The sequence below is a fragment of the Phalacrocorax carbo genome, chromosome Z, assembly GCF_963921805.1.
Source record: "Phalacrocorax carbo chromosome Z, bPhaCar2.1, whole genome shotgun sequence".
NCBI classification, from domain to species: Eukaryota; Metazoa; Chordata; class Aves; order Suliformes; family Phalacrocoracidae; genus Phalacrocorax; species Phalacrocorax carbo.
In genome coordinates this window covers 11,853,825-11,865,792 of record NC_087548.1, presented here as the reverse complement: position 1 = coordinate 11,865,792, position 11,968 = coordinate 11,853,825, and the positions used below count along the sequence as shown (strand labels likewise).

At 56.2% G+C, this 11,968-nt stretch overlaps 2 protein-coding genes across 3 annotated transcripts; both read left to right on the top strand.

The window, feature by feature from the left end:
• Nucleotides 1-2,468: 2,468 nt before the first annotated feature.
• Nucleotides 2,469-7,064, top strand: DCTN3 (dynactin subunit 3). 2 transcript variants are annotated; one of them, XM_064438407.1, is made up of 7 exons: nucleotides 2,469-2,597; nucleotides 2,736-2,820; nucleotides 3,745-3,831; nucleotides 4,458-4,541; nucleotides 5,189-5,247; nucleotides 5,889-5,948; nucleotides 6,667-7,064. In XM_064438407.1, exons 1-7 carry the CDS (start codon nucleotides 2,499-2,501, stop codon nucleotides 6,754-6,756), a joined length of 564 nt encoding a protein of 187 aa, XP_064294477.1. In that variant the 5' UTR covers nucleotides 2,469-2,498; the 3' UTR covers nucleotides 6,757-7,064. The 2 variants fall into 2 exon arrangements, with proteins under 2 accessions (XP_064294477.1, XP_064294478.1); XM_064438408.1 differs by lacking the exon at nucleotides 6,667-7,064 and adding an exon at nucleotides 6,335-6,389.
• Nucleotides 7,065-7,863: 799 nt separating this feature from the next.
• RPP25L (ribonuclease P/MRP subunit p25 like) lies at nucleotides 7,864-10,883 on the top strand. Its single transcript, XM_064438430.1, has 2 exons — nucleotides 7,864-7,944; nucleotides 9,499-10,883. Exon 2 carries the CDS (start codon nucleotides 9,508-9,510, stop codon nucleotides 10,066-10,068), a length of 561 nt encoding a protein of 186 aa, XP_064294500.1. The 5' UTR covers nucleotides 7,864-7,944; nucleotides 9,499-9,507; the 3' UTR covers nucleotides 10,069-10,883.
• Nucleotides 10,884-11,968: the final 1,085 nt, after the last annotated feature.

The window sequence follows — 11,968 nt, the reverse complement described above, 5'->3', positions numbered from 1 at the left end:
GCACCGACACGGGACAACACGGCGCTGACACGGGGGGCGACATGATGGGGACACTGTGGGGGGGGGGATGCATGACCTGTGCAGAGGATCTAAGGTGCCCCGGGTAGGGTGGGTCAGAGGAACCATGTAGGTGGGTGTGAGAGCGAGGGGTGTGTGAGAGTGAGGGGTGTGTGAACGTGGGAGTGGGGTGGGGTGTGCATATGGGTGTGCATGTGCGTGGGTGAGAGTCTGTGAGAGTGCGTGCGTGTGTACATAGGCTGCAGTAGGGTTTCCTGTGCATATGTGTGTGTATGCATGTGTCTGTTAGTGAGTGCACCAGGCTGCAGTGGGGTTTCCCTCTGCGTGTATGCGTGTGTGTATGAGTGTCTCCCTGTGGGCCCATGCTGCAAGACAGTTCCAGGGTGTTTGCTCTGGGGCAGGGGTGCCAGAGCTGTACGGGTGTGAGACAGCTAAGCCCTGCCACAGAACTCCTGCAGCCATGGCACAGCCCACCAAGCAGAGCTGGAATGGGATCAATGCAGCCTTAATTGGGGTCTTGTGTCCCCTGTCACTGCCAGGCAGCACTGGCCACAGCTCATTGAGCGCCAGGGCCCCGGGGAGCTGGGAGGGCACATGCAGGCCTGCGTCTCCACTCGTTACACAGCTCGGGGGATGATGTGTGTTGCCATGCTTCCTGGGGGGCTCGCGGACACAGCTGCTGTCACCTGAGTAACCAGTCTTGATCAATGCCCACTTCCCGCGTCCTGCAGGGACTGTAATTGAGTGGAAGGGAGGAGACGGAGGATGCAGGGATGATCCAGCCTAGCAAGAGGAACACTGGGTTCTTCCTCAGCATCGGGCTGAGGGCAGGCAGCCATGGCATCAGTGTGCCATCGCAGGCTCCAGGGGTGCATACGGGGTTAGACAACACCTCTCAGCCCCAAGGAGCAAGGAACAGGAGGGGCAGATTCATCACATGTTGTGCTAGGCTGTGGGAAGCCAGTTCTGTGGCTTCAGCCTTGCTCCAAGGCCCACAGGATGGATGGGACCTTAAAGGGTGGATATCCTCCAACCCTAAAGCCCACCCTGGGGGCCTGGGTCCCAGGACTGCCTGAATTTCTCACCTTGGGGGATTGGGTTATCTGTGACCCTCTAGCACGGGGATTTGTGTATTCATGGGCATTGCCCATCATGCTGGGCAGAAGCCACAGCAGATCCAGTATCCTTTAAACACAGAGCAACACTGTGTGCACAGGCCCTGGATGCTGCTGCAGCCCCCAGCCACTTCTGCTAATGAAGCCCTTTCTAATTGCTGCCTTTGTGGAACAAAGCGCAGCTCTTCCCTTCTGAAGATGCCTCTTCCACAGCCAGCTATTGATCCCTGGGAAAAAAAGGCAGAGCATACAGGGCCTCAGCCCACTCGTCCTGCTGGAGTGCCCTTCACAGCTTCTCCGGGGAGATCTGGGAGGCCATAGGGGTTGCTGAGGCCCTGGGCCACCCCACAGCTCCCTCCTATAGCCTGGCAGGCCCGTACAACTGCCTGAAGGAGCACACCTAGAGGGCTGAAGTTTTTTCAGAGCACAGTGAGTTTTGCTTGTGGCAAGGGGCACTGGGAGGGTCCCCAAAGATATGCAGCTTGCAGTGCCAGCCATGCTAACAAAGTACTAGCTATGAGCAGTTGGTTTTGGCCTAAAAGCTAGGTCTGGGACCCTGACCAGGGTTTCCTGGTGCCTGGGGCATGGCAGTGCAACACCCACCCTGTGCTCAGAGCCCAAGAGGGGGAGGAACTGCCCTCCTACCTGGGGCAGCTCTGGCACTGCTGAGGCTACATAGGCATGATGGGGCAGCAGCAGGCTGAGCCCTGGGGTGCAGGGAACATCGCAGGGTGCTTTGGAGACTCCTGAACTTCTCCCCCTACTGTTTGGAAAGCCTCTGGAATCTTCTTTGTGGTGGGTGCTGCTACCCTGAATTAATCTTGTCCCTGTGAGGTATCCATGTAATTGCGAGTGCCAGCTGCAGGCAGTGGTGGGGCTGGGGTTGGCTGCTGCATTTATTAGCGTTTTGCTTTTTAGTGAGTGTCACCTGCAGCGGTCAATAGGAGGAAGGTGAAGCTGGGCAGGCTGAGGCCTGGGGGATAGCCCACGGCAGCCTCCTGGATTTCAAAGGCCCTGCCTCCACATGGCCCATAGATCACTACATCTATTTCTTTTAATACATGCGCGCGCCTCTTTCCTGGAGGGCCGCGCCGGAATGAAGCAGTCATCGACTGCCCGGGTAGCAGGAGGCCTGCAGGCCTCCCTCTGCAGTGCAAATCGCCATCGACCGCCTGCAGCCTCCCCTCCTTGTCTCTGAGAGGGGCTTCGCACCTCCCGCCCCACCGAGGGAGCCGCCTCCATCCCCCCTTCCCGCCCCGGCCGACCCCGTCTCCGTGGCAACGGCGGCCCTTGGCAACGCGCCGCCATGGCAACGCGGAGGGGCGGGGCGGAAGTGGCCTGCGGCTCCTTCCGGCCGGCGGCAAGATGGCGGCAGGGGCGGTGGAGCTGCGGAGGCTACAATGGCGGCTGGAGGAGCTGGAGCAGCGAGTCGGCGGGGGAGAGGGGGCCAACGGGCCGCGCAAGGTGCCGGGGGGGATCCGGAGAATGGCTCTGCGCCGGAGGGGGCACGGCCCGGCTTCCCCTCCCTTCCACTCGGGGCCGGGCCCAGGCCCAGGCCCGGCGGGGTCTGACAGGCCGTCCCCTCCCTCTCTTCCCCCGCAGGTGGCGGACGAGGTGGTGAAGGTACAGGTGGCGCTGAACAACATCACCGGCAAGAGGGAGAGGATCAAAATCCTGTTCAAGAAAAGTGAGCGGCCTCGGGAAAGGAGGGAGGGGGGAACCTCGAAACTCCAGGGTGGCGTTTTGCTCCCTTCCCTGCCCCGTGTGAGCCCCTTTGATTTTGTTCTCTTGTTTTACATATTTTCCTGAGAAGGCAGTAACTGAGTAGGGTGGTTTTCTGCTCACAATTCTCCCACTCAGCTGTCAGTAATGGGAAGTGGGCTGCTGAGCCTGTTGTTTGCTTGATGTCTGCCGGTATCAGCGCAGCTATTTGCTCTAACTGTAACGCAGCCCTTGAGGGTTGTTGGGCTCCTGCAATGACTTCCTGCACGCTTGTACTTCTCGGGCACCCTAGAGCAGCTCTCTGGTGTGTGGTGGGAGCAATATGGATCACATGCAGCCGCTGGTGAAGGCATCTGGGGAGTCACCTCTGAACTGGGAGATATCTGGAGTGGACACCAGAGTGGTGCTTTGTCCTGCAAAGCTGCCTCTTGAACATATTTTGCTGTCTCATGTTGCAGAAAGAGCAGGCTGCATAGGCAGGGTTGTTGTGGTCCAAGGCTGCACTGGCTGTTTAGTATAAAAATACAAACCATGTCTTTGTAAATGACTTTAAGGACCAGGATGAAGGGCAATTGGCTAGTTTTGTTTCAAGGGCAGGAAGAAGAAGATTTCACTCACTTTTAATATCGTTATCCAAATAAAAAGCAAGTGTTGTGGGTGTCTGTAACAAAGCAGTTCCTTGGTGTGAGCCATTTGTCAGTGACTGGTCACAGTGCTGCAAAGTTGCATAATTTCAAGTGCTGTAGAAATTAATGAATCTGAAAAAAACCTGACCCAAAGTGGGCAATGTTTACAAAGTAACATGAGGTATAGCACGGAGGAAGATTGCACTTCTAAAGGCAGTAACGCCTCTCCTACTTTCTGTCTCAAAACCTATTTTTCACTCCAGTTGAAGATGTAATAAAATACCTTGATCCTCAGTACATTGATAGGATGGCCATTCCAGACGCCGTGAAGCTGCAGTTCATCTTGGCAGGTATGGTATGAAATGAGAGGAGACAGGGCGTTCTTCTAGCACTGTAAAAGTAGTCTTTTACCTAAGCTGGATTGGGATGGGTTTATTTTCTTTAGCTGTAAAGCTCTGGCAAGCCACCCTCTTTGGAGCTATCAGAGAGATAGTTTGTACAAGGATGCCTGTCACCCTTGGTGCTCCCTTGTGCATGTCCATGTTGCAGTCGCATTGCTTCTTATCTTTTTAGTATTGATCAGTTTAACCCTGAATTAATAAAAGGTTGAAAAGAAAAACAGGAGCTAGAACAGTGTTCCTTACCCCAATTCCAATACTCTCTAGGCTGTGACAAAAATAGAAGACCTTTGGATGATGTATTTTAAACACTTCCTACCCTTGTACTCTTTTGCCCCAAGGAGGTTGGTTCAGTCTTGTTTTGGTGTATTCTGTGAATAAAACTTGATGAGATTTTCCTGCCTTAAGTTAACATGAACCAGAATCCAGGGGTGAACAACACAAGTCTAAATAAAATCATAAACAAGCCCCTTTCTGTATAGCTAGATCAGCTGGAAAAGTTACCTCACCAGTATTTGTGAAAAGCCAAAGCAATGTCTTGTATTTACTGATGTTGCTTTTTGTCCCTCCCAAATCAGAGGAGCAGGCTATTCCTTCCCGAGCAGCCCTTCTGGAGCAGGTGAAGAACCTCCAGCCCATCTTGGACAGCGCTGATATCCAAGGTATGATGTTATTCTCCAAGGTTGAGCTGCAAATGCCACCCCCCACCATGTTGCCTATCCTGTTTTTTGTTTTTGTTTTTGTTTTTTTTGTCTTGAGCCTAAGACTTGAGGACAGCTAATCACACAACCCGGTGTGCGTAAAGTAGGTACAAAGTATGCCTGCTCCTCCCTCATGCTGCTCTAACATCCCCTGCAGGGTCAAGGAGGCAATAGAGTAGTTCAGGAAGCAGGTTAGGGACAGCAGCTTGGCAGAGAGGGCAGAGACCTGTGGCTGAGGGCTGTGTACAGTTCCCGGTGGAGCCGCACCTGCCTACCAGCTCTTCATGTCCAGAACATCCCTGCTCTTGGCGTAGGCTTTTTTTTTAATTGCTTGCCCTAATGTTCATCTAAGTAGTTTACTCTGATGTAATTCTTACTGCAGTATCCCCTAACTCATGCTTTCCAGAAGTGGTGAACTTGGTATTTCATGTACAGGGTAGCTAGGAGTTTTGTATGGTATAAGAGGTGTGTTTGTGGCCTGTGGCACTTGCATTCAGTGAGCAGAGTTCTGCTGCAATGTGCCTGTGAAGAAGGAACGGTCTTTATTCTGTTAACTAATCTCATGTGATGTAAACCAAACAAAATGGATTTCTCTTCTGTGCTTTCAGCGGTTCCCGACCATGCAGCCAAACTACAGCGACTCTCTCAAATCCACATACAGCAGCAGGTAGCGTGAATAGCTTTGGCAGTCTTGACTAGCAAGGAGGAGGAGCCATTTGTTCCCTGTATTTGCAATTGCTTGAATTGTTCATTTGTAGCAGGTTTATTTTTGCATCTTTCATGCTGCAGTTTTAAAGAAATGTAAGCACTTGGGGAGGGGGTGGGAGTGTAGAAACTAGCCAGGATTTCTTGACAATTGCCTCTAAATTGGGAAAGCACTTAGCCTGCCATAAGCCCATCAGAAACATTGTGTCACTCAAACCTCTAAGTGGCGGTGGGTTTAACGAGCTGGCATTGCCTGTCTCACTGGGACAATGAAATAAACCATTGTACTCTTCCAGTATCCCGGTCTCTGGAAGGCTGTGGATACTGTCACCTTGTTTCTTTGACCTTTCCTTTGCCCTTTGAGTGTTCCTGCAGCTGGTGATGAGTCACTTGGGCAGCACCTAATGCCCCCTTTCAGCATTTTGCTGTGAGTTTCTATTCTGGAGTGAGTGAAGCATGGATGCTGAGGAGAGGCAGGCAGTAGTCTGAGCTCTGATGTTATTGCTGGCCTTGGATAGGTTTCTCCCTGTGCTGTCAGGGTCTGGGAGGACAGATTTCCTTCAGCTGATTATTGCTTGCTCACAGTGGTTCCCCTCTCTGCAGGAACAGCGTCAAGATCTCACTGACAGTGTCAAGATGCTCCTTGAAGACTACAACAAAATGGTATCCTTTGAGCCTTGGGCCTGATACAGCTGAACTGTCCGCCTGTCTCCCAGGCTGCCTCGCCTCACCAGATGTTGTTGGAAGAAGGCGATCCCCAGCCCTGGGTTTATTGGTCAGTGCCCTTTCTGTCGTGGTGACACCTGTGTCCCTGTCATGCTCCTCTCCAGAGCAGAGCTGAGGGCCAGAACTGCCCGTCTCCCTGTGACGGGAAGGGCAGGGTACCACCTGCGAGCCAGAGCCCCTGTGCTGGATCGCTCACAGGGCGGCTCGGCACAAAGGAGCAGCGCAGCCTGTGCGCTGGTGCAGGGCTCGCCCTGGCCGGCTGGATGTTGGCATCTTTATCAGATGACTGCTGATCCCTGTGACCTTCCTGAGCCAAACAGCAGATAATCCTGGCCATGTAGGATCCCAGTGCTGAGTCACATCCTAAAACCACAGCAGGTAGGGAAGCTCTGCTCTTTTCTGTGGATCCCCTTAAAATGCAGTGCTATGCAGTACTCAGAAGCACCTCCTGGACTCCTGTTGGTGTTTGTTGCTGTCCAGTAGCTCAACGCCTGGCTGGTTTGAGTCCGTGCAGGCTTTCTACAGCCTGGTGCCCCAGGCCTCCTCTTCTCCCAGGAGACTGGGATTGTAATGGTGCTGTCATGCTGTCAGGGCGCTCTGACCTTGCTTTCCACCCTGCAGTTCCCACATCTCTTTCCTTAACAGTCACATCCAGACCCTGCTTCTCTCCAAGCAGTTTGTCCAGTGGAATGAAATACTGACACAGCTGGAAACAGCCAAGAAAGTGAAACCTGTGGCAGAGTGACAGCAGAGCCAGCAGTCTAGAGAACCCCGGGGACCCTGCCAGCCTTGGGCGCTCAGGAGAGGCTGCAGCACAGCTTGCAGTGTTGTCCTGCTCGGCATGAGCATGCTGCGAGTGATGTTGCAGGCTCTCGGGGGGGCACCCTGGCTCTGTGGTTGCGCTGCATCAACCCCCAGTTGAAAGCTCACTACTCCTTAATATGCCACTGTTTGCAAATCTTGCACTTCCCTGAAATATGTTTTGGTTTGTAACATATTTTAAAATCCCTTTCTGCTCTTACTGCAGACCATAGTAAAGTCCTGGAATGCAAACTGGGTTGTCTCTTCCTTTCCTGGGCACAGCCATGGCACAGACTGTCCCTCCCTGTGTGGTTTCCTCCCACCACAGGTGTCCTGGCAGCTGCAGGAGATTGCTGGTGGCTTTGGCCTGGGGCCAAGGGCTGGTAAACCCCCTTGCATCCCACAGCCTTCCCCAGGCTACAGCACACACTCTTTCCACTGTTTCTTCCCGTGCACCTGAGCTGACGGTGCCCAGGGGATTCTGGCCTGATGGGGCTTTTCCCGTGGGCCGTTCTCCCACCTGTGCACTGAGAGGTGGTGGCAGCTCTTGCCTTGGTCCTACATGCACTTACCCGAGTGGCTGCTGTAAGCCAGAACCTGCGGCTGGCCCTTTCCCCCTTGGAGAGGGGCCCAAGCTGTGCCTCGCTGGGTCTGGCGAGAGCCCAGCGTTTCTCCTGGCACGAAGGTGTTCTGAGTTCGAGGTCACGCTGTTGGGAGGGCCCTAAACCCCACCGCTCGGTGAGGCGCGGGCCAGCCGCCGGTGACCGGGACCTCCGCGGGAATGGGGCAGTACCCCAGCAGGGGAGCCCGGAGGGGCTTGGCTGTCCCAGTGCTCTCCCTGCGGGTGCCGGCGGGGCCCTGGGACGTTCCCGCGTGGGTGTGGGCGAGTGCCCGGGGGCTGCCGCAGCCGCGCCCTGGGGACGACCTTCCGCACGGAGCCCCTCAGGAGACCGCCGCTGCAGTGTAGGCGCCCAACCGCCCGCGGTCCCGCGGGTTTGCCGACGTAGCGTCACACTGACGTCACGCAGGGGCGGGGCCAGGAGCTGCGCAACTCAGCCCTCCTTCCGCCCGCACTGCGCGTGCGCGCGCCGACCGCCATCTTGGGGCGAGGGACCCGCGGAGCCTGCGGCAGGTGAGAGCGAGCCCGTGGCGCCCCCCCCCCCCCCCATTCTGGGCCTCTCGGCCTCCCCCCGGGCACTATAGGAGCACGCGGCCTCCCCGGCTCCCGGCCACCCCGCAGGCACATATAGTGCGGCCTGGCCTCCTCCCGGGACCCTATAGAGCACGCGGCTTCCCCTCGGGGCCCTGTAGGGGCACGCGGCCACCCTGCAGGCACGTGTAGTGCAGCCCGGCCTCCCCCTGGGGCCGTACGGGGTCACCTGGCCTCCTCCTGGGGCCCTATAGCGGCATTTGGACACCATGCAGGCACATACCGCGCACCCCGGCCACCTCCCGTGGCCCTATAGGGGCACCTGGCCATCCCGCAGGCACATATAACGCATCCTGGCCTCGTCCCGGGGCTCTGGAGGGGTTCCCGGCCTCCCGCAAGGCCCTGTGACACCAGCCGCCTCTGCCCCCCCCCCCCCCCCCCCCCATTCCCGTAGCAGCGGCTGCGCCGAGCCCCCGCGCCGGCCGTTCGCAGCCCCCCGGCAGTGGCTCCGCCGCCCCGACCCGTGCGGCTGAGAGCTCGATATGCCCTGCCCTCCGCAGCCCCCGTCGCCTGCCTGGCGCTGCCGCCCCACAGCAGAGCGGGGTGCGTGCCGGCCCCCAGCCCCGATGGCAGCCTGCCGCCGTGCTGGGGCCGCGGGGCTCGGGGGGCTCTGTGCTACCGCGGTGCAGAGAGGGGGCACCGACCTGCCCTGGCTCGCCAGGGGACGGCGCACAAGGTGCTGGCTCTGTCTGAAACCGGGCTTATGAGCTTGCAGAGAGCCATAGCACCGCATGCTTGGGCGCCTCGGGCTTCTGTGGCAGGGAGGCTGAGGCAGGCCTCAGTCAGGATGCCGGTAGAGGGACCGTGCCTTGTCAGAGAGGGGAGCTATGAGACTGCACACCTCTGTCTTTCACTTTCCCTGGGAGAACCCTTTTTTGGTTCATCATACGCCTTTCTTCTGCTTCTTGCTGGCCATGTGTCTCCTGCCTGCGACCCCCGGCTTGCTGTCTTCCCTGTGACCTGCACTGCTTTATCGAGTACCCGCTGGCCGGTCGTGGGGTTCAGAGCCCCTGAGCCTGTTCCTGTAACAGCCGTGCCTGGGTTCATTGTGTGCACCTCCTGGTGTGGCTCACAGGGTACAGCTGTGGTCAGTGTCCCCCTGGCTTCTGTTCCCAATAACCTCAGCTCACCTGTCTGTTCTCTCTTTCCCTGAGATACGGCCTGTATTTCTTATTTCACCCTGCTCAGGCCCACAGGACCAGCCCTGTCCCTTTCACCACCTGCCTCTCGGGGCCCAGGCTGCCCTGTGGCAGTGTTCATGCAGTAGGTACGTGCCGAGGAAGACTGGGGTACACGTGACTCCTCTGCATGAGTAGTGCATTCTTGCTCATCCTTTGGATATGCCTTTTCAGGATCCCCAATGCTGGTAGCTCAGAGTGCCTCTCAGAGGGAAGGTTGTAGCTAACTGGGGTGAGAGGTTCTTTGCACAGCCATTTTAGAGGGAGTTGGTATTAATGGATCTGCCTTCCTTTTCAGCACTGCAGAATGGAGAACTATAAGAAGACCAAAATCGTGGAGAAACCTTGTCCTCTTCCTTTCACCAGCCTGCCCCCTGATATTATTGAAATGAAAGTGAAGGATGGGAGTAAAATCAGAAATCTGATGGGCTATGCCATCGGCAAGATGGAGCTGGACTCAGTGAGGCAGATCCTTTTCACTGGCTCAGGCAAAGCGGTCAGCAAGACCATTACCTGTGTGGAAATCATGAAACGAAGGCTCAAAGAGCTGCATCAGATCACCAAAGTGCTCTTCAAACAGATTGAAGAGATCTGGGAACCCATTGTGCCTGAGGCAGGCCTTGATGCCTTGACAGTGAAGAGAAACATTCCTGCCATATGCGTCTTACTCAGCAAAGATGCCCTCGACCCTCAGGAGCCGGGATACCAGGCTCCAGGCTCCTTTGACGCCTTCTGGATCGAGACGCTTAAGGCAGAGTCACAGGGTCAAATGAAGAGGAAGCAGGGTGGAGGCAGGGGAGCTGGCAGCACAGGCAAGCACCCTCGGTCCACTGGAGGAGGGCCTGGGGAGTCCTGTGCCAAGTCCTGAGGTGTCAGCACTGTGTTTGGGTGTAGTTTGGGGGAGTTACAGAAACAAGCCAGCTGTTGTGGCTGGAAAGCTGCTGCTAAACATGGGGGCTTGCGGAGTGGTTAGGGGAGGGCAGAAGTTAACTGTTTCAAAATGGATGTGATTGTTGCTGCCTGAAACTGTGTTTTGACAAGTTCCTTTGTCAGAGGCTGCCAGGCTGTACTCCTTAGCATGCAGTTCAGGGAAGAGGGGTGTTCTCCACCTGAGCAAGGACCATTGGCGTCTCGTTGGTGAGCCCCAGCGAATGGCTGCTCGCCGAGTGGGGTTTTGGCTGCTCAGGGCAGCGTGGCAGCCCAGGGAGCTGGCCTGTGTGCTGGGTACCCACTTGTGTGGCAGGTGGAGGTGGCTCCTGCTGTGGTGCTGAGGGGAGGAGGGACCCGGTTCGGATTCACCCGGCTGCCACCTGCATCACTGGAGCAGACGGTGGGGCACAGGGCTGTGTCAGCTGCTGCTTCTGTGCCCAAAGGTCCATCTGCTGAGCCCGCTGGGCGGTTCGAATGTAGGACTGTGGGGATACAACTCTGTCTGTGATGGTGTGTGTGCCGTGCCCTTTCTGTCCTCCTTTCGCCTCGGTGGAGCTGACAGTTACACCTCTCTCTGCCAAAGTGGCAGGAGCCGACTCATGTCGTAACCAGCCTGAAATCCTGTAGCTGCGCAAGTGCCCTGGGGTGGTGGTAACAGTAAGCTCTGAATGACCCTGTTCATTCCCCTTTCTGCTCCTTTATCGTGCACAGAGATGGATTTAAAATAAAGTTTCCTCTTCGTGTAACATGAAATTTGTCATGTCTTCCTAACCCCACTGGAGGTCACCCTGTAAGCATTGCTGGTGGAGCTGCGGCTGCCGGCTGAAGCTTTACTCTTTCAGCTCTCCTTGCGGGAGGGGGGACGTGCTGCTCCCACTTTTTCTCTCTCGTGACTGTAAATGCACCCTGATGCATGGGGGGCACGTTTTCCTTCTGCCTTTGCTGTTCACCTTTGATAGCCAAGAAAGGTCAGGGTTGCGTTTTGTTTTTTTTCAGGGAAGTTTTTTGGTATTCTTTGTTTTTGTTTTAAAGCCACTAGAACTGCAGTCTCAAAAAAACTCGGCCTAAACTCTGCTGAGTGAGGCAAAGGATGGAGCATCTTTCCTTGCGCGATAGTTTCCTTCCCGAAGGAAAGGAAACGCTGGGGCTCAAGCAGCCCCATCCACAGCCCCCCATGCATGGAGGAGCAGCAGTCGCCGCCGGAGCAGCTGGCGATTCGCTGGGCAGGAAGAAAGTGCTGTTCCCTGTGTCAGACTGAGCTCTCGCCAGAACAAGCCCTGCTCACAGCCTGTCCTGGGTCGCTGCCTGCGGTGGCAAGCTCCAGCCAGACCTGACGCTCTGCTTCATTAAGTCAACAGGAAGCAATACCGCCATTTAGAGAAGGGATTTCACCTAAATCGGGAGTGGGAGGGAGGTGGTGTGTTACCATGTGACCCAGTGCCTTCACAGACAAGGCCTCACCTGCTCGGACAGCGCTCAGGCGCTTGCCTGGCATCACCGTGAGCATCAGCCGAGCACCTGGCATGAGTCAGGATGGTGCTGGGTTTACGTGCCTCATCCTCCTCCCCTTCTGGTGGTGTCGTGACTCAAGCTCTGCCCAGCCAGCCCCGCTGCTGGAGTTCACCAGGCACCTGCGGAATGCCCAGACCTCTTCCCGCTGTGCCAGTGCAGGTGAAACCTGGGGACGGGGCAGGGTTAAGCTGATCTTTGCACTGTCCCTGGCTGCTGCACCTGTACACCTGAGGAGGAGGCTGCTTTTCTTGACTAGTCAGCACATCAGCGATAAATACCAAGGAAGATGCTCGAGTGTCTGATCGGACAGCTTCTGCCATTGCAAC